The sequence below is a fragment of the Oryctolagus cuniculus genome, chromosome 13 (assembly GCF_964237555.1).
Source record: "Oryctolagus cuniculus chromosome 13, mOryCun1.1, whole genome shotgun sequence".
In the NCBI taxonomy this organism is placed as follows: domain Eukaryota; kingdom Metazoa; phylum Chordata; class Mammalia; order Lagomorpha; family Leporidae; genus Oryctolagus; species Oryctolagus cuniculus.
Genome location: NC_091444.1, coordinates 54,582,937 through 54,605,442, shown reverse-complemented (window position 1 = coordinate 54,605,442; position 22,506 = coordinate 54,582,937). Strand labels below are relative to the sequence as shown.

General features: G+C 45.6%; 2 protein-coding genes and 1 non-coding gene across 15 annotated transcripts in view; 1 reads left to right on the top strand and 2 right to left on the bottom strand.

The window, feature by feature from the left end:
* On the bottom strand, positions 1–17,748 carry GGPS1 (geranylgeranyl diphosphate synthase 1). Of its 5 annotated transcripts, XM_051820737.2 has the most exons (5): positions 17,515–17,723; positions 16,951–17,067; positions 7,906–7,998; positions 1,293–1,363; positions 1–1,062 (listed from the first exon to the last, which is right to left on the bottom strand). In XM_051820737.2, the coding sequence occupies exons 2-5, from the start codon at positions 16,973–16,975 to the stop codon at positions 301–303; spliced, it is 951 nt and encodes a 316-aa protein (XP_051676697.1). In that variant the 5' UTR covers positions 16,976–17,067; positions 17,515–17,723; the 3' UTR covers positions 1–300. The 5 variants fall into 5 exon arrangements, with proteins under 5 accessions (XP_051676697.1, XP_008266464.1, XP_002717392.1 ...); XM_008268242.4 differs by lacking the exon at positions 16,951–17,067 and having other exon boundaries at positions 17,515–17,748; XM_002717346.5 differs by lacking the exon at positions 16,951–17,067 and having other exon boundaries at positions 7,906–7,993; positions 17,515–17,724.
* LOC127483638 (U1 spliceosomal RNA) lies at positions 3,860–4,024 on the bottom strand. The gene has a single exon (XR_007910076.2). It is a non-coding gene; the product is annotated as a U1 spliceosomal RNA (small nuclear RNA).
* Positions 17,749–17,939: 191 nt separating the features above from the next.
* ARID4B (AT-rich interaction domain 4B) overlaps positions 17,940–22,506 on the top strand; it is a 154,737-nt gene continuing 150,170 nt past the window's right edge. For 5 of the 9 annotated variants that reach the window (XR_011381511.1, XM_008268245.4, XM_008268244.4 and 2 more), the window contains exons 1-2: positions 18,071–18,520; positions 19,345–19,399. Coding sequence is in view for 8 of the 9 variants with exons in the window: in XM_008268245.4 (XP_008266467.2) it covers positions 19,394–19,399 (6 nt within the window). In the remaining variant the exon portion in view is untranslated. Of the gene's footprint in view, positions 18,030–18,057; positions 18,521–19,087; positions 19,151–19,344; positions 19,400–22,506 lie in introns of those variants that run through there. The other 4 variants (XM_070055537.1, XM_017347727.3, XM_051820724.2 and 1 more) reach the window with 3 other exon arrangements.

The window sequence follows — 22,506 nt, the reverse complement described above, 5'->3', positions numbered from 1 at the left end:
TTTTTTTTTTTTTTTTTTTTTTATTGACAGAATAAACTGAACATTTGTGGTAGCAGGGCAGTTGGTTACAATGTCCTGTCATGGCGATCCAAGTGAGACTTACACAAATGTGGTTCTTTGATTCTTTCAAATTTGTATTCTGATTGTATGTACACTAGGGTTTCTAAATTGAAACAGGTAACTGACCCTATTTTCTCAATTTGGAAGACTAACACCTCGGTCTGAATTTGTAAAAGGATGATAAGGCTGAAAGAAAAAACCTTAACACCAGCTTTCAGACTGAATCAAGAGTGGCTTACATCACTCATTTTCTTCTTTGAACATCTTGCTTAGGTGCTTTATTAGCGCTACTAGCTCAGGGTTCCCACCACGTGCATCAATTTGTTTGTAGGCTTTAGATTCAAGCTCTTTTAGAGTATTCCGAGTGTATTCAAAAGAACCTACGTCCTCAAGATAATGTACACAGTATTTTTTAATATCTATGTTTTCTGTTCTCTGGCGCAGGATATTTTGCACCTGGGTGCTTTCAGGCCTCGACCAAATAGCATGAATAGTAGGGAACGAGAATTTTCCCTCCGTTAGATCTTCACAAAAACTTTTGTTTTCACTATATTCTTTGGAGTGTAGATTAGCATAATCATCTCTAATTTGGAAAAAGAGCCCAAGTGTATCAAGCAGTGGCTTTAAATCTTCTTTGTAATCAGAGAACAACTGCATGAGACCCACTGCTAATCCAAATAGGCCACCTGTCTTTTGCAGCACCATAGCTTTATATTCTTCTTCTGTGGGGCAAGTGTAATTATCCCTCCAGTAAATATCTAGGCCTTGTCCCTGATGAAGTTCCAAAAGCTGGCGGGTAAAAAGCTTCACTGCATCTGGGTGATCAAGGGTTAAGACTTTCTCTAACCCAAGGAAATACACATAATTGGCAGAATTGATGACAGATGGAATTCCATAGATGCTGTGTGCCACTGGAAAGCCACGTCGGAGTTTTGAGTTGTCTTCGATATCATCGATGAGTAAACTGGCATTATGTAACATTTCTGTCACTTCAATGATAATCTAATAAAAAATAATTGAAAATTCCTCTTTATTTGAACTATTCAAAACAGCTTATATTTATATTAACAGATAATGAAAGTCTCTTAAGTTTCTAAAGCTAATAATTATTTGGCAATCCCAATATGAAACAATATATTGCATGAGTATTAAATTGGATCAAGTGATAGGAGTATTTTTGTGGTAGCTCAATATCCTGGGGATTTAGAATGAGATTAAAATTGCCTAAATACCTGTAGTTTGTCTTCTGGAACTTTCAGCCAATGATTAAATGCCTGTGAAAGTTTGGTTCGCACTTGTTTACCTGAGATTGAAAAATAAAGTTTGACAATAAGATTTAAATACAAGAAACATATTAGAAACTTCCTTGAAAACCGATCAGACTTGACTTGTTCAGCCTCATGAATCCATTACCTATTGCAGGGCTTGCCTTTCACTGAGAGACACCCAAGACCTACAAAATCCACATCATAACGTGTACAACCTTTTAAAGTTAGGGCAGTCAAAAGAGATTCTAAACACACTTTAGTGTGGCCTCCTAGCCCACTCCTTTCATCTTAACCTGTATCAGTGATTATGGGATGAAATGGGCTTTTTTAGGAATTAAGGTCTATTTCATTCCTCTTTTTGAAAAGGCAGGCAGCCTAGTTAGTGACAGTGAATTAGCACTATCATACTTACAGAATTGAGGTACTTTTAATGAAACATACTTTACTACTGAATTACCTCATAAAATTACCTTTTACAAGAAGTGGGGAGCTCTGCTACTTTTATATCAAATGAGAACACCACGCCTTGAAAGTTACCTTTTAAAAATCTTTATTTATTTTTATTTTATTTGAGGGAGAAGAGAGATGGTGGTGGTGGAGGGTGGACAGAGAGAGGGAGAGGGATATCTTTCATAATATATGAATTCACTTACCAAAGTCCTGCAACAGCTAGGGCAAAGCCAGGCTGAAGCCAGGAGCCTGGAACCCAATCTCAGTCTCTTATGTAGCTGGCAGGGAATAAAGGACTTGATTCACCAAGTGTTGCTTCCTGAGCTGTGCATTAGCAGGAAGCTGGACTGGAAGTTGGAAGCCAGGACTGGAACCAGGCACTAAATATAGCACGTGGGCATCCTAGGTGGTATCTTAATTGCTATGCAAAATGCCAAATATCCACTTAAGAAGTACTCCCTTTTAACATCTCAAATTCAGTCAAAGGTTAATCTCTTTGTTTTGACTAGGGTAAGTTTTTCAACATCACCTTTTACTTATTTGGAAAGCTTAGGAAGTCTTTGGGTAGGAGTTACCACTAGAATTCATTTTAGTCTAAATATAAAGGAAGGACAGGTAAGTAACATAACCAACTCATTCAGCAAAATATTCTATGAGCAGGGCTGATGCCGTGGCATAGCAGGTAAAGCTACCACCTGCAGTGCCGGTATTCCCTATGTGCCCTGGTTCAAATACTAGCTGTTCTACTTCCAAACCATCTCTCTGGTATGGCCTGGGAAAACAGTGCAGTCCTTGGGCTCCTGCACCTTCATGGGAGACCTGGAAGAAGCTCCTGGCTTTGTGTTGGCCCAGCTCCAGCCATTGCAGCCATTTGGGGGGTGAACCAGTAGATCGAAGACCTCTCTCTCTTTCTTTCTGCCTCTGCCTCTCTGTAACTCTGCCTTTCACATAAATAAATAAATCTTTAAAACAGAAACATGATTTTCTAAATCTGTATTCTCTGCATTAGTCATCTAAACAAATGAGTATACATACTCCTAGCATATAACCAATTGTGACATGATTTTCATTCCTGTGAAGTCTAAAAAAGGTGTCTCTAAGGGTCTAGAAGTAGTATCTTCTGCCTACTAATTGGTAAAGTGCTCAAGGTCTAGGTAGCAATTACATAGTTTACACTTCTGATCTCCTTTCCAGTTTACGAAGGTCAGTCTGGGCTACATGTAAAACGCACAACTGTGGAAAATTGTGCATAGCAATGAAAAAAAAACAGTTCTAAAGACAAAAAAACCAGAGAATTGATGTGTACTCATATTTTTCATTTTACTTCTGAATATTACGTAGAAAACAGTATAATGAATGGCTTGATTTGCCATTATTGCAATTTTATTTAAATGTATTTTCTCTTTGATCAGATTCTAGGGTTTGGCCTACTACTTTCAAATTTATTTGATAGGCAATGCTGAGAGAGAGAGAGAGAGAGAAAGTGCTTCCACCTTCTGGTTCACTTCACTCTCCAGATGCCTTGTATGGGCCCTGGGCTGGACCCAAAAGCTAGGAACTCTATCCAGATCTCCCACATGGTGGCTGGAACCCAATCACTTGAGGCATCACCACTGCCTCAGGGTCTGCATTACCAGGAACCAGGTATTGAACACAGGTCCCAATAGAGACACAGGTATCTTAACCACTATGGCTAGTACTTTAAAGTTCCCAATTTATTTATTTAAAAGACTTGTTTATTTATTTGACAGGCAGAGTTACAAAGAGAGAGGGAGAGACACAGAGGGAGGGATCTTCCATCTGCTGACTTAACTCACCAAATGGCCACAACAACTGGGGCTGGGCCAGGCAGAAGCCAGGAGCCATGAGCTTCTTCTGGGTCTTCCACATGGTTGCAGGGGTCCAGGCACTTGGGCCACCCTCCTCTGCTTTCCCAGCCTATTACCAGGGAGTTGGATCTAAAGTGGAGCAGCTGGGACTCAAATTGGCACTCATATGGGATGCCAACATCACAGGCAGTGGCTTACCCCACTCTGTCACAAGGGTAGTTCCCCAAATAACTTTTCTTTCTTATTTTCTTTTAGTGGAGAGTGCGAACACAGTCCCCCATTACCACAAATCATGCAGTCGAGTTTTCTGCATTTGGGGAAATCACAGGGGTCCGCACACCAGGAGTGCAATGTGTGAGCCTCGCCCTAGGAAAACCACCTTTGTGATCACGATATCTTCCCTGCCAGGTTAAGTATCCCAAATTATTTCTAATGGTTGATAGAGACCTCTCAAAATTCAAACATTCCACTTTTTCTTTAAGAGCTCTCTTTCTGCAGTCCCTCTTCCTCCACTCCCAACCTCATTTTCCTCTGCCCACCCTTATCTCCCACATCCCACTTAAAAGGTCTAGAAACCTGCACTTGGGTAAATAAATATAAATAAACATTATTCTACTACACCAAAATCTTGATATTCTCACAAACATTAAAAACTTTTATTAGCAAAAGTAACTTTATAACACTATAATTGATCTGGTCCATTTGTAAGTTATGTTGTAATTCTCTGAAGCTCTCTATAAAAAATGTTATGGGGCTGGCATTGCTGTGTAGCAGGTTAAGCCAACACTTGTGATGCCAGCATCCCATATGGGTGCTGGTTTGCATCCTAGCTGCTCCACTTCTGATCTAGCTCCCATCTGCTAATGGCCTGGGAAAAGCAGAGGAAGATGCCCAAGTGTTTGGGCCCCTAGTCATCCATGAAGGAGACGGAGAAGCAGCTCCTGGCTCCTGGCTCTGATTGGCCCAGCTCCAGTCATTGCAGCCATCTGGGAAGTAACCAGTGGATGGAAGACCTCTCTATCTTTTCTTTCCTGTAACTCTGATTTTCAAAATACAAATATTTTAAAAAATATGTGTTACGTATAATGCAATGCTCTACTTCTCTTGGAATATCTTTTGAGTTTATATTCTATCACGGAACAAGAAGATAATTGATAAAAAAGGTAAAGTATTTAATGAGAATTTAAAATGTTATCTAACAGCTTAAATACTAATCCTAGATAATGAGAATTAAAAGAAACATTATAGGGCACTACAATGTCAGTATTATGGTTAAAACATAAGCTTTGGTGCAGTGATTAATAAGTCTCCCTTGAGATGCTGGCAAGGCTGGTTAGGGTCCTAATTCCAGTGCTTCCAATGCAGCTTCCTGCTAATGTGCATCCCAAGAGGAAGCAGACAATGGCTCAAGTATCTGGGTCTGTGCCAACCATGTGGGAGACGCAGATTGGGTTCTGGACTCCTGGCTTTGGCCTGGTCCGCATTGAACCAGTATGTAGACTTTTGTCCCATTGCCTTTTAAGTACAATGAAAGTTAAGAAAAAAATGTAACTACAGACAGTCCATGTTTGCAGAGTAGTGGAGTGGGAGACATCTGTTAGACTGCTGTCAATACAGGCAAGTGGCATGTTTTATGGCAGCCCAGTTCCTACAGGTAAGCAGAATACAGTGCCACATTTCTCAGTGAGAAGTGAAGTCACTAACTGCTGAATGTTACTTGAAAGTCATCTTTTGGCAATTCTTAAAACAGTGGGCAACTTACTTTTTGAATTCACCATTTCTATGATCTCTCCATTATTTTGAAACAATGACCTATTAGCAATTAAACCCCCATTACAGTGTGCCACAACAGAAAGACACTAATCATGACAGTTTCCGGGCAGTCCAAGAGCTATCTCGCTGGGGTAGTCATTTGGCTCAGCAGTGAAGATGCACCTTGGGAAGTGCTGGAGTGCCCGGGTTCAAGTCCTAGCTATATTCCCAATTCCAGCTTCCTGCTAATATACATCCTGAGAGGCAACACAAGTAATTGGACCCTTGCCACTCACATGGGAGACCCACATCTAGTTCCTGGCTCCTGGCTTCCCACAAATGCCCTGGTTGTTGTGGACATTTGGGGAGTGAGCCAGTGGACTGGAGATCTTTTTCTGTCTTCCTGCCTTTCAAATAAATACAATCAATTAAAAAAACAAAAAACCAAATAAACAGAGCTAGACTTATTTTGGCTTTCTAAAAAACATTTATTGATTTGAAAGAGAGAAAAAGATAGACGACAAACCCATGGACAAAGATCTTTCATTCAATGGTTCAAACCTCAAATGTCTAAAAGCTGTATCAGGGCCATATTGAAGCCAGGAGGCTGGAACTCAATTCAGGTCTCCCATGTGGGTGGCAGGGACCCAAACACTTGAGACTTCACCACTACCTCCTATGGTATACATTAGCAGAAAGCCAGAATGAGAAACAAAGTTGGGACCTGAACCCAGGCACTACTTTTTTTTGAGAAAGATTTATTTATTTATTTGAAAGACAGAACAACAAAGAGGAAGATACAGTGAGAGAGAAAGAGCGAGACAGAGAGATAACTTCTGTCCAATGGTTTAATTCCTAAATGGTCACAAAAGCCAGGCCTGGGCAAGGCTGAAGCAAGGAAACACATACTCCATCCTGGTCTTCCACAAGCACCAGAACCCTATGTACTTGGGCCATCTTCCACTGCCTTCCTGGGTGCATCATCAAGCAAGCTGGATTGGAAGGGAAGCACCCTGGACTTGAACTTGATACTCTGATTTGGGATGCCAGTTTTGTAAGTGATGCTGTGTCACAATGCTGGTCTCTGAACCTGGGCACTTTGACATGGGATGTGAGTGTCTAAGTGGTGTCTTAACATTAAGCTTTGCTTGCCATCCCTGTGGGAAATCTGGATGGAGTTCCTGGCATTTGGGGAGTAAACCAGAAAATGGAAGATCTCTCTCCCCCTTTCTCTATGTATCACTCTGCCTTTCAAATAAATAAGTAAATAAATAAAGCCTTAAAAAAGTATAAGTGGCCGGCGCCGCGGCTCACTAGGCTAATCCTCCGCCTAGTGGCGCCGGCACACCGGGTTCTAGTCCCGGTTGGGGCGCCGGATTCTGTCCCGGTTGCCCCTCTTCCAGGCCAGCTCTCTGCTGTGGCCAGGGAGTGCAGTGGAGGATGGCCCAGGTGCTTGGGCCCTGCACCCCATGGGAGACCAGGAAAAGCACCTGGCTCCTGGCTCCTGCCATCGGATCAGCGCGGTGCGCCGGCCACAGCGCGCCGGCCGCGGCGGCCATTGGAGGGTGAACCAACGGCAAAGGAAGACCCTTCTCTCTGTCTCTCTCTCTCACTGTCCACTCTGCCTATCAAAAAAAAAAAAAAAAAAAAAAGTAGCAAAGTAAAACAAAAACACATACATACACATGATTAGGCAGTTTTTAAGACAGGAAACTATGTCCAGGTCCAGGTGACATATCCGATGGTTCACTCCCCAGATGGCCGCAATGGCCGGGGCTGTGCCGATCTGAAACCAGGAGCCAGGAGTTTCGTCCAGGTCTCTCACGTGGGTGCTGGGGCTCAAGGACCTGGGACATCTTCTACTATTTTCCCAGGCCACAGCAGAGAGCTGGATTGGAAGAGGAGCAGCCGGGACTAGAACTGGTGCCTATATGGGATGCCAGCGCTTCAGGCCAGGGTGTTAACCCGCTGCGCCACAGCGCCGGCCCCAGGTGACATATTCTTTTTTAGGTATAATGTGGGCTATGTTGCAAATATGGTAATTAAGTAAAGTATTCCATTGTTATTTAAATTTGCAAAAGTTATACTAATAGCTAACCAGTGGGGACTTTGAATGTGAGGCTTCCATGAAGAATAAAAAGCATCCAGTGAGAGGAGTGTGCATTGTGGCACAGGCAGTTAAGTAACTACTTGGTACACTGCATCCCAAACAGGAGCACTGGAAGAGTGAAGAATCAAACCGGGTACTACGACATGGGATTCAGGTGCACAAGTGTTGCAAGTAGCATCAACTCCTTTGCCAAAAGTCTGCTTCAAATCTTTTATTTTTTTAAAGGCATATTATTTAACAGAATTTTAAAATGAGTGGTTCAAAAATTACCTATTAAGAAGGAAAACTTATAAAGTTCTACTCAGCATTTTTCTGATACATATCACCTAACTACAAAATCTCAAGAGCTGGCAAGTCAAATCTTTCCAATGTATTCACATTTAAATGACCACTACTGTATGAAAATTATCCTAAATGACCGTTGCTGAACTATTACCTGGTAACTGAAGCAAGTACTTATAGGGTTCTAGAAGAATTCTTTGGACTGTTTCTTGAGTCTTCTCCATTGTTTGTAAATTGTGAACCTGATCTGTCAAGAAGAAAAAATGAATGATTTCATGAATCAAATTTGAGCATCAGACTGCAAAGAAATGTGTATCTCAAGGTGTTTTTGGAAGGTAGACGTCTGGCTTGCCTTAAGAAAACTAATATTTGAAACTTTGCAACATAGAGTGAAAGAAGTTGGTCACAAAAAACTCTATGATTCCATTTATATGCAATGCTTATAGAAAAGTAGTTTAATTGGCAGGTGCAAGGGTGGGGACAAGGACAATTCATTACCAAGTATGGGGTTTCTTTTTGTGGGGATCGAAATATTGTGAAATTAGATTGTAGTGAGAGTTGCACAACCCTGGGAATATACTAAAAACATATGAACCATATATATATATTTATTTATTTAGAGATTTGTTTATTTATTTTGAAAGTCAGAGTTACAGGGACAGAGGAACAGAGATCGATTTTCTATCCACTAGTTCATTCCTCAGATGGCACAGCAGCCAGGGCCAGGCCAGGCCTAAGCCAGGACACCAGGAGCTTCACTGAGGTCTCCCATGGGGATGACAGGGACCCAGGCACTTGGGCCATCTTCTATTGCTTTCCCAGGTGCATAAGCAGGGAGCCAGACTAGAAGTGGAGCAGCTGGGACTTCAACTAGCGCTGGCATCCCATATAGGTGCTGGTTTGAGACCCAGCTGCTCCACTTCTGATCCAGCTCTCTGCTATAGCCTGGGAAAGCAGTAGAAGATGGCTCAAATCCTTGGGCCCCTGCACCCCAGTGGGAGCCCCAGAGGAAGCTCTTGGCTCCTGGCTTCAGATGGGTGCAGCTCTGGCCATCGTGGCCAATTGGGGAGTGAACCATCGGATGGAAGACCTGTCTTTGCCTCTCCTCTCGTTATGGAACTCTGACTTAAAAAAAAAAAAAAAAAGAATTAGCAAAGCACAGTCAGAGGATTGAGCATTTAAAAAAAACAAAAAAAAGGGAACCCATCACTCTTTTGGCATTTTCTCCACAATCAATTTTAGAGATTCTGACTTAAGACATGCATTTGAAGTAATTATGTTTATTAAAAATATTTCCCTATAGTAGTGATTTATTATTTTGAATTGACTTCAGTCTTTCCCAGAATTTCACTCGTGGTCTTCCCAGAGACTTCCTTTACTGTTGAACGTCACCTCTGCTTCTTTCTAAATATTTCTCAAAAAGTTCATGGAAAATAGAGTGAAGGCCAGCGCCACGGCTCAATAGGCTAATCCTCTGCCTGCGGCACCGGCACACCAGGTTCTAGTCCCAGTCGCCCCTCTTCCAGGCCAGCTCTCTGCTGTGGTCCGGGAGTGCAGTGGAGGATGGCCCAAGTGCTTGGGCCCTGCACCCGCATGGGAGACCAGGAGAAGTACCTGGCTCCTGCCATTGGATCAGTGCGGTGTGCTGGCCGCGGTAGCCATTGGGGGGTGAACCAACGGTAAAGGAAGACCTTTCTGTCTCTCTCTCTCTCACTGTCCACTCTGCCTGTCAAAAAAAAAAAAAAAAAAAAAAAAAAAAAAGAAAATAAATTGAAGTTCATACATAATTGTTTCAAAATACTCATGTGAACTTTCTGAAGACCCTCGTATCAGGAGTCTTATTTTTTTTTTTTTAAAGATTTATTTGGGGGTCAGCGCCGTGGCTCACTTGGTTAATCCTCCGCCTTGCGGCGCCGGCATCCCATATGGGCACCGGGTTCTCGTCCCGGCTGCTCCTCTTCCAGTCCAGCTCTCTGCTGTGGCCCGGGAGAGCAGTGGAGGATGGCCCAAGTACTTGGGTCCCTGTATCGCATGGGAGACCAGGAGGAAGCACCTGGCTCCTGGCTTCAGATTGGCACTGCGCCGGCCGTAGCGGCCATTTGGGGGGTGAACCAATGGCAAAGGAAGACCTTTCTCTCTGTCTCTCTCTCTCTCACTGTCTATAACTCTGTCAAATAAATAAATTAAAAAAAAAAAAAGATTTATTCAGCCGGCGCCGTGGCTCACTAGGCTAATCCTCCACCTTGCGGCGCCGGCACACCGGGTTCTAGTCCCGGTTGGGGTGCCGGATTCTGTCCCGGTTGCCCCTCTTCCAGGCCAGCTCTCTGCTGTGGCCAGGGAGTGCAGTGGAGGATGGCCCAGGTGCTTGGGCCCTGCACCCCATGGGAGACCAGGAAAAGCACCTGGATCCTGCCTCCTGCCATCGGATCAGCGCAGTGTGCCGGCTGCAGCGGCGGCCATTGGAGGGTGATCCAACGGCAAAGGAAGACCTTTCTCTCTCTGTCTCTCTCTCACTGTCCACTCTGCCTGTCAAAAAAAAAAAAAAAAAAAAAAAAAAGATTTATTCGAAAGGCATAGAGAGAGAGAGAGAGAGAGAGAGAGATCTTCCATCTGCTGAGTCACTCTCCAAATGGCTGCAATGGCCAGTGCTGGGTCAGGCCAAAGCCAGGAGCTTCATCCAGGTTCCCCACATGGATTCAGGGGTACAAGTACTTAGGCCATCTTCTGCTGCTTTCCCAGGTGCATTAGTAGGGAGCTGAATTGGAAGGAGAACAGCCAGAACTTGAACCGCCTCTCACATGGAAGGCTGGTGTTGCAGGTAGCCATTTAACCCACTTTACCACAATGCTGGCCCCAAGGAGTCTTGAGTGCTCTCTTCAGTACACTTTGTGAGGTTTATCACTTTTGTCCTCTTTGCTTCTTGGGATTATGAATTGCTTTCTAGGATCACAAGCCCTCTTCTAACACTTTTCTGCCTTCACTGCAGATACACCACCACAAAACTAAATCCAGTAATATGGTATCTAACTGCAGGTCAAAACTGGGGCTGCCCAAAGAGTTGTCTATTAGAGAATTTTAGGAGTGGAAAGTATCTTAGAGTCCTCTATACCAGTACCCTAGAACATAACAAAGCACATCAATGTATCTGTTTGAGAGGGCCACTTTTTTTGAATAAAGGAAGCCAAGCGGAATGTACTTTGTTATTCTGATTACTCAATGGTTCTTTTATTTTTTATTTTTTTGACAGGCAGAGTGGACAGTGTGAGAGAGAGAGACAGAGAGAAAGGTCTTCCTTTGCCGTTGGTTCACCCTTCAATGGCCGCCGCGGCCAGCGCGCAGCGGCCGACGCACCGCGCTGATCCGATGGCAGGAGCCAGGTGCTTCTCCTGGTCTCCCATGTGGGTGCAGGGCCCAAGGACTTGGGCCATCCTCCACTGCACTTCCTGGCCACAGCAGAGAGCTGGCCTGGAAGAGGGGCAACCGGGACAGAATCCGGCGCCCTGACCAGGACTAGAACCCGGTGGGCCGGCGCTGCAAGGCGGAGGGTTAGCCTAGTGAGCCGCGGCGCCGGCCTCAATGGTCTTTTTCTGATTCACTAACTATGGGCAGGAGAGTAGGAAACTCCATTTTTATGTAACTCTTAAATGTTTTAATTTGAGAAGGATACTCCCTCTACCCCACAATACACACAAACAGCCACCATCAGCTGGTTCAGGTCCCAGATAGCTGCCAACAGTTGGGACTGAGCCAGGCTGACTCAACCTGCATCTCCCATGTAGTTGGCAGGTTCCCAACTACTAGACCAATCACCTGCTGCCTCTGAGGGTGCACATTAGCAAGAAGCTGCAGATTAGGAGCAGAGCTGGGACTTGAACCCAGGCATTCATAAATGGGAAGTGGGCATCCTAACTGCTAGGCAAAATGCCTGCCCTGGGATCTCATTTTTAATATGCACCTTGAATGATTCTGATGCAGCTGCTTGAGAATGGGTTAGAGAAAATTGGAAATAGGCCTTTTCCAACTAAAGCGGGGGTGTTACTTTAAAATTATTTACTGTTACTATTGAGCATGTGTTCCTCAATTTCTAAAACTGCCATAGTAACTTCATAATGTTCAGTATTAAAAGGTTTCTTTTACAGCTCCGTTATGTGAGACAATGATGTCACCACCTACACTCTAAAGGAGAAGGCGATTCTAATACTGTTACTCCTTGCCGGCATTAAATTTTAAAATTTTAAATATTAAGAGAGCAAAATATGATGCTGAATCCACAAAATACAAGACTTTTTGTATGTTTCAATAGAAGAACACATTGCTTATAAACTTAATTACTAGGCAAATACTGATAAAGTGCCACAAAGTAAAACAATTTCCAGAATATAATTATTAGTGCTGGCATTCCACTTTATCAGCACAATTAAGAGCTCAACTGAGTCTACCCAACCTAGTGAGAATCAAGTTATTTAATATCCCTGTCTCTCTCTTTTTGAGAGGCAAAGTTACAGAGAGAGGGAAGACAGAGAGTCTTCCACCTGCTAGCTCACTCCCCAAATGGCTGCAATGGCTGGAGCTGGGCTGATCTGAAGCCAGGAGCCAAGAGCTTCTTATTTCGGACATGGGTTACCTCACTCTTCATGGTTAAAGGAAGAAGAGGGCCAGCGCTGCAGCTCACTAGGCTAATCCTCTGCCTGCGGCGCTGGCACACTGGGTTCTAGACCAGGTTGGGGCGCCGGATTCTGTCCCGGTTGCCCCTCTTCCAGTCCTGCTCTCTGCTGTGGCCAGGGAGTGCAGTGGAGGATGGCCCAAGTACTTGGGCCCTGCACCCCATGGGAGACTAGGAGAGGTACCTGGCTCCTGGCTTCGGATCAGCGCAGTGCGCCGGCCGCGGCGGCCATTTGAGGGTGAACCACCAGTAAAGGAAGACCTTTCTCTCTGTCTCTCTCTCTCACTGTCCACTCTGCCTGTCGAAAATAAATAAATAAATAAATAAAAATAAAAAAAAGGAAGAATAGAGGGACCCTGTGGCGTAGTAGGCTCAGCTTCCACCTGTGGCACCAGCATCCGTGCTGATTCGTGTTCTGGCGGCTCCTCCTCCAATCCAGATCTCTGCTCATGGCCTGGGAAAGCAGTAGAAGACAGCCCAAATGCTTGGGCCCTGCACCCATGTGGGAGACCCAGAAGAAGCTCCTGGCTCTTGGCTTTGGATTGGCTAACCTCTGGCTGTTGCAGCCATCTGGAGAGGGAGCCAGTGTATAGAAGACCTTTCTATCTCTCCCCCCCTAACTCTGCCTCTCAAATAAATAAATAAAACATTAAAAAAAAAGAAATAGAAGGCGCAAAACAGGAAAAATAAAGGCTAATGTCAAAGATTATTATTAAGTAACTAAAGAGAATTTAAAAAAGTACCTCTTACATGTTGTATACTTCTCTATTTGAATCAGTTAGTAGTCATTTCTTCTCAGTTAGGTTGGGAGAAAATATGTATTTTTTTCACAGCCTCCAAAACACATTTGAGTTAACTTAAAAATCATGAGGCCAATGTTGTGGTGTGGCGGGGTTAAGCTGTCACCTGCAATGCTGGCATGCCACACAGGCATTCACTCGAGTACCAGCTGTTTCACTTTTGATCCAGTTTCCTGCTAATGCACCTGGGAAAACAGTGGAAGATGGCCCAAGTACCCCTGCATCCACATGGGAGACTCAGATGAAAATTCTGGCTCCTGTCTTTGGCCTGGCCCAGTCTCGGCTGTTGCCGCCATTTGGGGAGTGAACAAATAGATGGAAGCTCACCCACTTGCTCTCTTTCTCTCTGCAACTCTGCCTTTCAAATAAATAAGTACATCTCAAAAAAAAAAAAAATCAGTTTTCCAGAATTCTCTTTTGGTTCTGGGTCAATAATAGGTGTATTCTATTGTACAGATTAGAGCTAACTTTTTAAAAAAATTCTTAGAGCTTTGGTTGATGTTATTTCTCAAAATACTAGTTATGAATTTAAAAAAATTTCTTTCCTTTGTTCCTTCAAAGAAGTTTAAGACTATTCATTAGGGGCTGGCTCTGTGGCACAGCAGGTTAAAGCCCTGGCCTGTAGCGCTGGCATCCCATATGGGTCCTGGTTCGAGTCCTGGCTGCTCTACCAGCTCTCTGCTCTGGCCTGGGAAAGCAGTAAAGATGGTCCAAGCCCTTGGGCCCCTGCAACCACGTGGGAGACCCAGAAGAAGCTCCTGGCTTTTATCAGCTCAGCTCTGGCCATTCGGCCATTTAGGGAGTGAGCCAGTGGATGGGAGACCTCTCTCTGGCTCTACCTCTCTCTGTAACTCTTTCAAAAAAAAAGAAAAGAAAAGACTATTCATTTAACAAGTCAATTAATGGGGGGCCTGCGCTGTGGCTCACTTGTTTAATCCTCTGCCTGTGTCACCGGCATCCCATATGGGTGCCGGGTTCTAGTCCCGGTTGTTCCTCTTCCAGTCCAGCTCTCTGCTGTGGCCCAGGAGGGCAGTGGAGGATGGCCCAGTTACTTGGGCTCCTGCACCCGCATGGGAGACCAAGAGGAAGCACCTGGCTCCTGGCTTCGGATTGGTGCAGCGCCGGCTGTAGCGGCCATTTGGGGGGTGAACCAATGGAAGGAAGACCTTTCTCTCTGTCTCTTACTGTCTATAACTCTACCTGTCAAATAAATAAATAAATAAATAAAAAATTAAAAAAAAAAAAACAAACCCAAGTCAATTAATGGTCTTTTCCCAGAGGATGTTTACATATAAGTAAAAAAACTAAACATGTTCAGTTTTTTAGGTATTGAAAACCAATATGTCTCCTCTCTTGAATCCAAGTAGTTCTTGGCTGGTGTTTGGCTAGAGGTTATGATGCCAGTTGTGCCACCTGCATTCCACACTGGAGTGCCTGGGTCTGAGTTCTGGCTCCACCCTGGATTCCAGCTTTCTGCTAATATGCATGGTCGAAACCAGCAGGTGATGGCTCAAATAGTTGGGTTTCTGCCACTCATATGGACAACTTGTACTGAGTTCCTAGCTCCTGGCTTTGGCCTGCCTCAACCTGACTGCTGAGGGCATTTGGGGAAAAGAACAGATTTCTGTTTGTCTCTCTGCCTAAGACATTCTACATACCGTGGCATGTACTCTCAATTTTTTTTTTTTTTAACTCAAAGGACTCCCAATTTATTACAGCTTGAAATTTCAGCTATCATTCACTAATCTCAGGCATTCACATGGTTACTTGAACTCTATTAATTTATCTTCAGGGTGAATAACTAGTCTGAATCTAGTCCTTTTTTGTTTTTAATACTTATTTCCAAGTCAGAGCTACAGACAGACGCACACACAGACAGACACACACACACACACACAGAACGAGAGAGCGATCTTATATCTGCTGGTTCACTCCCCAGATGGCTACAACTGCCAGGGCTGGGCCACACTGAAGCCAGGAGCCAGGAAGTTCCTCAGGTCTCCCGCATCGGTGGCCAAGTCCCAAGCACTTGGGCCATTTTTGCTGCTTTTCCCAGGCCATTAGAAGGGAGCAGGAGGGGCCCCAGGGCTGTGGTGTAGTGGGTGAGGGCCACTACCTACAGTGCCAGCATGCCATATGGGCGCTGGTCTGAGTTCCAGCTCCTCCACTTCTGATCCAGCTCTGTTATGGCCTGGGAAAGCAGTAGAAGATGGCCCAAGTCCATGTGGGTCCCTGCACCCACATGGGAGACCCAGAAGAAGCTCCTGGCTCCTGGCTTCAGATCACTGCATCCCTGGCCATTGTGGCCAACTGAGGAGTGAACCAGTGGATGGAAGACCTCTCTCCCTCTGCCTTTCCTTCTCTCTCTGTGTAACTCCGACTTTCAAATAAATAAAAATAAATCTTAAAAAAAAAAAAAAAAAAAGGAGCAGGGTCAGAAGGGAGCTGGGACAGGAACTGGTGCCCATATGGGATCCTGGAGCTGCAGCAGCTCACCAGGCCACAATGCTGGCACAAGTCCTCACTTTCAAAACTGATAAAATGCTAGAAATTTGGTCAAACTGTGGATCAATGGATCTTTGTACGACTACAACTGAGAGTGAACATTGTGGCACAGCCAGTTAAGCCACTGCTTATGCTATGTGAGGAAAGTAAGGAAAATCAGGTGTCTAGACAGAGAGTGTAGAGCTTGTCATGGAAAGGAAAGGGTTTCGGCAATTAGAGGGGAAAAGGCGGCTCTGGCGTCAGAGTGACCAGTGGCCAGTTTATGGTGGTCATATGCCTGTACAGTTTTGGCAGTCTGAGGAAGATAAGCAACTCCCTTGACAGATTCTAAGATAAAGTGCTTTCGCCACACTGTAGAGTCTTTAAGGTTTATGTATATAAACTCCACTAGTTAGTTTCAGTGGAATTCTGTTCCCCTCTAGGCTACAGAAGTTCTTCTCTTTGCTTTTTCAATAAAATTCTTTGCTAATCGCCATCTCGTCTGCTTCTTTATCACTCTCATACTTCCTTGGGGATAGAGCATGTTCCTGGGGTTCATCCCAGCTGCAGTGGATGGAATGCCTGGTTGGAATCCAACTTCCTGCTAACGTGCCTGGGAGGCAGCAGGTGATTGCCTCAGTACTTGAGCTCCTGCCACCCATCTGGGAGACCAGGATGGAGTTCCGGGTTCCTGGCTTTGGCCTGGCCTAGCCCTGGCTATTGTGGGCACCTAGGGAGTGAACCTACAGATGGAGGGTCTCTGCTGTTCCTCCACCTACCCCCTCTATAATTCTTTCAAATAGATAAATAAATAAATAAATAAATATGTAAACAAATCTTTTAAAAAACACACACAATACACTCTTTCCACCAGGTGAAGCACTAACTCAGTAGCCTCCTTGCGGGAATCTCTGCATTCACTTCTTTCTCATGTGCCTTTGCACAGTTCAAACTCACCCCCTCTCCTTTCCAATTGAGAACTTTTGAAAGGTGTACCACTGCTCTTAGGACAAGAACAAAAACTCAGAAGGGCTGCCTCCTGATACAAGCCTTTCCAACTCCTCTTGTCTGGAATGTGCTTCTCTTCCAGTTAATGCTCCCTACCCCTGCAGCTCTATCTTGGGAAAGCCTCCCGTTATCTTCCTAAGCCAAATTCCCGGTTTCACATTCTCCACTTAATTCTGCTTTGTAGCATTGCCACTACTGCAATTTCACATTCACTGGTGAGTCCGTTTAGTTTCACATCTCTCACCAGACTTAGCTTCAAGAAGGGTCATGCTAGCTTCGCCACATTTTCCTAGGACACATGTGAAGGGCTGAACGCAAGTGCCTTCCAATGTGTTACAGGACGAATCAGAACATCGGCTCGCTTTGAGAAAATAAAAATTCCACACAGAGTCTTTTTTCCCTCCCCCTCAAGGGAAGGGCCTGGTTTCAGAGTTACTAAACAAGACACACACAAAATGCGGAGCACAGACCGAATCTTTCCTCTTGAACTCCAGGAGATGCTGGGTTTGAAGGAAACTGCCCGACACATAGAGGCAGGCGCTTCAAATAACTTAAGACGCCGATTTTTAACAGCGGCTTGGCAGAGAGTTTCGAATGTCTACCATGCTAGCCCAGATGCCCTCTTCCGCCCTCCTGGGTCACCCACCCCCCGCCCCGTCTCACGCTAGGGGATGGGAAAGTCGTACACAATCCGGTTCAGCATCCGGGTCCTCTCCCTCCTTTCTTTCTTTCCCCTCTGTCCACCCCCCATCCTCCTCCGCCCTCCTTGCCATCCGGGTCCCCCCCAGCCGCCAGAACTGCCGCTCACGGTTCAACGATGATATCACGACTTTCACGCCGCCGGTCCGGGAGTAGCCACACCCAGCATCAACTTCCCACTTTGTAGTTCAGACCAAGGCTCCTCCCGATGCCTACATGAATCCCTCCCCCCGCTTCACTACAGAACTCTCCGCCCTCCTCAGCCGCCAGCGACACCGCATTACTCGATGCAAGAAAATGCGCCATCCTGGTCACACTGCGCAGGCGTCGTTGCCGCCTCCCCACCGCTTTGTCGCCCCGCCCCCTTTCCCTCCCTGTCCCGTCTCGCGCGGCGCGGGGCCTTGCGGGTTGTGCAGTTCTCCTGAGCGAAGGTTTGAGCGTTGGCCTGGGTTGGCTGGACTACATTTCCCAGGAAGCTTTGAGGCGTAACTTTCTGTTTCCATAGAACTGGTGGGAAAATGGCGTCGTTGTTTGTATCCTTGGGACCAGTAGGAAGAGGGTATAGGCGGGTTTTAAAGAAAAATAACCAATCCGAGGTCGCCTAAGAGGCCATCCGGGAAAGAGGTAGGGGAGGGGAAAGAAAACTAGGGGAGGGGAGAAAGGAGGGAAGGGGGGGAATCTAGGGTGGTGGGGGGGGAAGCGATGTTTGCCCGTCAGTCGAGTCCGGAGTGAGGAGCTCGGGCGCCGAAGCTGAGGGAGACTCTTGGGCTTAAGCTTGCCGCCACCACGGCCACCGCCTGGACCTTTGCCTCGAGGGAGCCGCAGAGGGTCCATCGCCGTCGTCCTCTGGAGGGCAGCGCGATTGGGGGCCCGGACCTCCAGTCCAGGAGGGATTTTTCGTCGTCCCCCCTCCCCCCAGCGAGGGAACCCGAGCGGCCGCCAAACAAAGGTACCAGTCGCCGCCGCGGGAGGAGGAGGAGCCGGAGCCTCAGCTTCAGCAGCCACTGGACCCACCGCCCTTCTTCCCCATCTCTCCCCCGGGCCTGCTGGTTTTGGGGGGGGTGGAGGAGAGGGGACTCTGGACGTGCCAGGGTCAGATCTCGCCTCCGAGGAAGGTAGGGGTTATTTTCCGGGGCTTTCGCGGTCTTCTAAGGGGGTCCTTTTGGGAGTCGCTGGGCCCGGTCGAGGAGCAGGGGGTAGATGGCTGTGGTGGTCTCCCCAGCGCCCCGATTCGGGGCCTCGGCCTCCCGGGGCCCCCGCCCCCCCGCAGCAGCCGAGTCCGAGCCGCCCCCTGGCCGGGCGGCCGCACACTCAGCGGTTTAGCGGCCCTTGGCCGCGGCTGGGGGCCCAGGCGGGGTGGGGGTCCGTGCTGCCTCCCAGGCCCTCGGTCCTCTCGCCGTCCCCGCGGCGGGGGCAGATGTTGATCTCGCTCGCACTTGTCGGGTCTCGGCTTTGAACGGGACGTGGGCAGAGGCTCTGGGGTGGGCTGGTCTTGCCTTCGGCCCTCGGGCCCGTCCTGCCCCTCGGCGGCCCCCGGCCGGGCTCCGGCTCCGACGCGGGGTTGCGAGGCCGGTGGGGGCGCGGACCGGCTCAGCCCGGCGACGAGGCCCGCGGGGGAGGGCGGCCGGCCCCGCGCCGGACCCCGGGCTTGTTGTGAGTTTCTTCACTGACAGAAATGGCGTCATTGTCGGAGACGGGAAACTCCGTCGGGTCCCGACAATGGGGACGGGAAGCTGCCGAGCTGTGTAGGTGGCCGTGTTTGCGGGGATGGCGAGGCCAGAGGGAGCCCCGAATCGGCTCATGGTGGTTCCGGGGCCGATTCCCTCTCTGCAAGGCTCTTTCTCTGGGCTTCGGGCATCGCTCGCTTTCTTCTCTACTCCGCCGCTGGTGCAGAGGGGTGCCCGTGGTGTTAACTGGGTGTCTTTTGTTTCCCCTCCAGGTGCAGGTGAATCTGGTGTTTCTGAGCGGAACGCAGTCCCAGATTCACCATGAAGGTAAGTCTGCCCGCAGAAAAAGAACCTCTGGGTTTTAGAATTCAGAAAGCAGGGGCTTGAGCCGCGGTCGTCGTGTGCGGCCTTCGAGTTTTGCAGGGGAGGATGTGTTTGGTGGCTTGGGGCTGAGCCCCTCCCAGGAGACGATAGGGGTCAGCTGGTGGGAATGTGCACGGGCTTTGCTGTGGAGTTGTGGAGTTAGTTCTAGGATATCTCGTGGAGGGTGAGTCTTCCGTATAGAACGGCTTTTTACAGGGAACGGTAGCAATAACTGCACGCCTCTAAGTGTTTTAAAAGGTAAAAACAAAAAGCAGGTCAAGTAATCTGACTCTAGAAACGGAACTGTATTGTGGTTCTGTCGGTTACACTGATGAAAGAAAATCTCATTTCGTGTGGAAATAGTACTGTGAATTTTAGCAGAAAACCTGTTTAATAGCCACAAAAATCATCATCATGCAAAGATCTTGAAACAGAATTTTGATGATCTTTACGCAGTTCAGAGATGGCACTTGTTCCTGTATTTCCAGAGATATTTCCAGAGATTTAAGCTTGTATGTCCCCCACCTCTTTATAAAGGCCTTCTTAGCCTGCAAATTGTTGGATGCTGTGTTGCATTGTAATGTGTGAGAAACTGATGGCCAGCTTCCTCTTAAATGTAAACATGTTAACTGAATGGAGGATAGGGTCTGAAAAATGCAATTTGTCTAGTTGGTGGAAGAAATTATAGCAGTTGAAGTACAGGTGCATTTTTTTTTTCTCTTTCGAGAATGTGTAAATGACTGCAGTCTTATTTTTTTTACCCTCTAGAATAAAAAGCCTTCTGATAACTAAAATGTCTAGGTTCAACTGGTGGACGTTAGTTACTAGCAGATATTTTTTCATCCGTTACAAATTCAGAGGTGCTTTAAAGGGGTAGATTGTGTTAACAAGCTCAGGAATGCAACAGACAGCACGTTAGCTTGTAAATGTCATCTACTTTTGACAGTTCCTTCAAATTGTTTTTTCAGAAATAGATTTTACTTCTCTTTAGAATCAAGACTGCCTTTTCAGTACTTTGTCTAAGTTAAAATTTGTAATGTTTGTGCTTATGGAAGAAAAGTAAAAGCTGTGGTTATTTAAGTATTCACTATTCGAAGTAATTTAGCCCAGCTTTTTAAAGATTCTTTCTTGACTTTGGGACACCATAAAATGCCTGAAACAGTTCGTATTTGCTGAGTTGCTGTCTCACTTCCTTGAAAACGTAACCGGTGAGGTTTTAGAAATGAATCCCTTTTGTTGGTCGCAACTCCTGTGACCTGCGTAAAATAGTGAAAAGTGGATTTATTGGGAGAACCATGTACATTCCTTGATGTAGGTTGAAAATTTCTTAAGAAAACAGTGGGTTGAATAATGTATACTAAAAAGTGTAGAAGCTGAGTAAATTCAGGGTTTAGTTTGGAACAAATGTTGTAATCTGTCACGGTGCCCAGTGTAGTGCTTGACACATCTTAGGTACTCTGTAAATGTTTGGTCAAAAGAAATATAGTAAGTTGGAGTTCTTTTAGATTTTTCTTTGTTCCTTTCGTTCTGCACCCACTTTTTTTTTTTAAACTTGTCTGTCTAAAAAATGAAAGTATGTTGGAAACTTTAGTCTTAAAAGTTTCATGGTATTAGAAAAATGCAAATTTTTGGTATCGTTTTTGAACTACTAGGTTTAAGTGTTCACCATTTCCATTCTTACTGTCTTTTATAAAAATGTGCTGGTAATGTTGAAAGGAAAGAGAAATTTCTAACTTTATACAAGAAAACTTCCTGTTGTTGTAACAGGTACTCTCTTAGGGAATTTACTAGTAATGACTAGTGCTAAGAACTTAGCTTATTTCTTACGGTTTTTACTATGCCAAAAGATACGAAGCTGCCTGTGATTTATATTTTACTTTAGCAAAAATTGCAATTCAGATATATTTAATGTTGATTGTGTTGGACCTAATTTTTTTTTCATGTTCCTAATTTAAATATTATAATGACAAATGAGCTGTAGAAGGATTTACACCATTTATTGGATCTTACCAAGCAAGCTTTTTTTTTTTTATTTATTTATTTTATTTTATTTTTATTTTTTTGACAGGCAGAGTGGACAGTGAGAGAGAGAGACAGAGAGAAAGGTCTTCCTTTGCCGTTGGTTCACCCTCCAATGGCCGCCGCGGCCAGCGCGATGCGGCCGGCGCACCGCGCTGATCCGATGGCAGGAGCCAGGAGCCAGGTGCTTTTCCTGGTCTCCCATGGGGTGCAGGGCCCAAGCACCTGGGCCATCCTCCACTGCACTCCCTGGCCACAGCAGAGGGCTGGCCTGGAAGAGGGGCAACCGGGACAGAATCCGGCGCCCCGACCGGGACTAGAACCCGGTGTGCCGGCGCCGCTAGGCGGAGGATTAGCCTAGTGAGCCGCGGCGCTGGCCACCAAGCAAGCTTTTAAATATGAATTGTATGTTCTGTCAGTGACAACTTTTTTTGAGTCCATTAAGTCACAGAGTATTGAGGTAATTGAAAGAGTACAGTAACAGTTTCTGGTCATTGCTTGAAAGTCCCAAAATAAAGAGAAATGTCCTTGCACATGAGGTGGCATAAAGTTCACGGAATTTGTATATTACAGAAAAACTATGCCTGGATTTCTGAAGTTTTTTGCATTAATTTACCGTGAACTTTTTGAAAGTCTTCTTGTATGTGCCAGTTTGAGCAGAAATTTTCCTGTTGTACTATCTTCAAGAATTTATTTAAATAAATACAGCCGCTTTACTGGCTAGTGTGCTTTTATCTTGTCATATTTTTACATAGTATACTTTTGAGAAATATGATTTGTAATACAAAAGCAGTTTGCTGTAATGTTGTCATGTATAACACTGATGTTGAATTTATTTTTTGTGCTCTTCAACATCAGTGATAGGACATAATTAGGAAACGGTAGATTATTAGCATTTGTAAATAATTGAGACTTAATTTTAATTATGTCAGATTTATTTCCTTCTTTTTCCTAACTAAACCTTTTTCTGCTTTTATGTTGTGCCTGTTATTAACATCTGTCATTACATTGCAGTAAATGTTCAAATGAAATTGGGCCAGATGGACTAGATA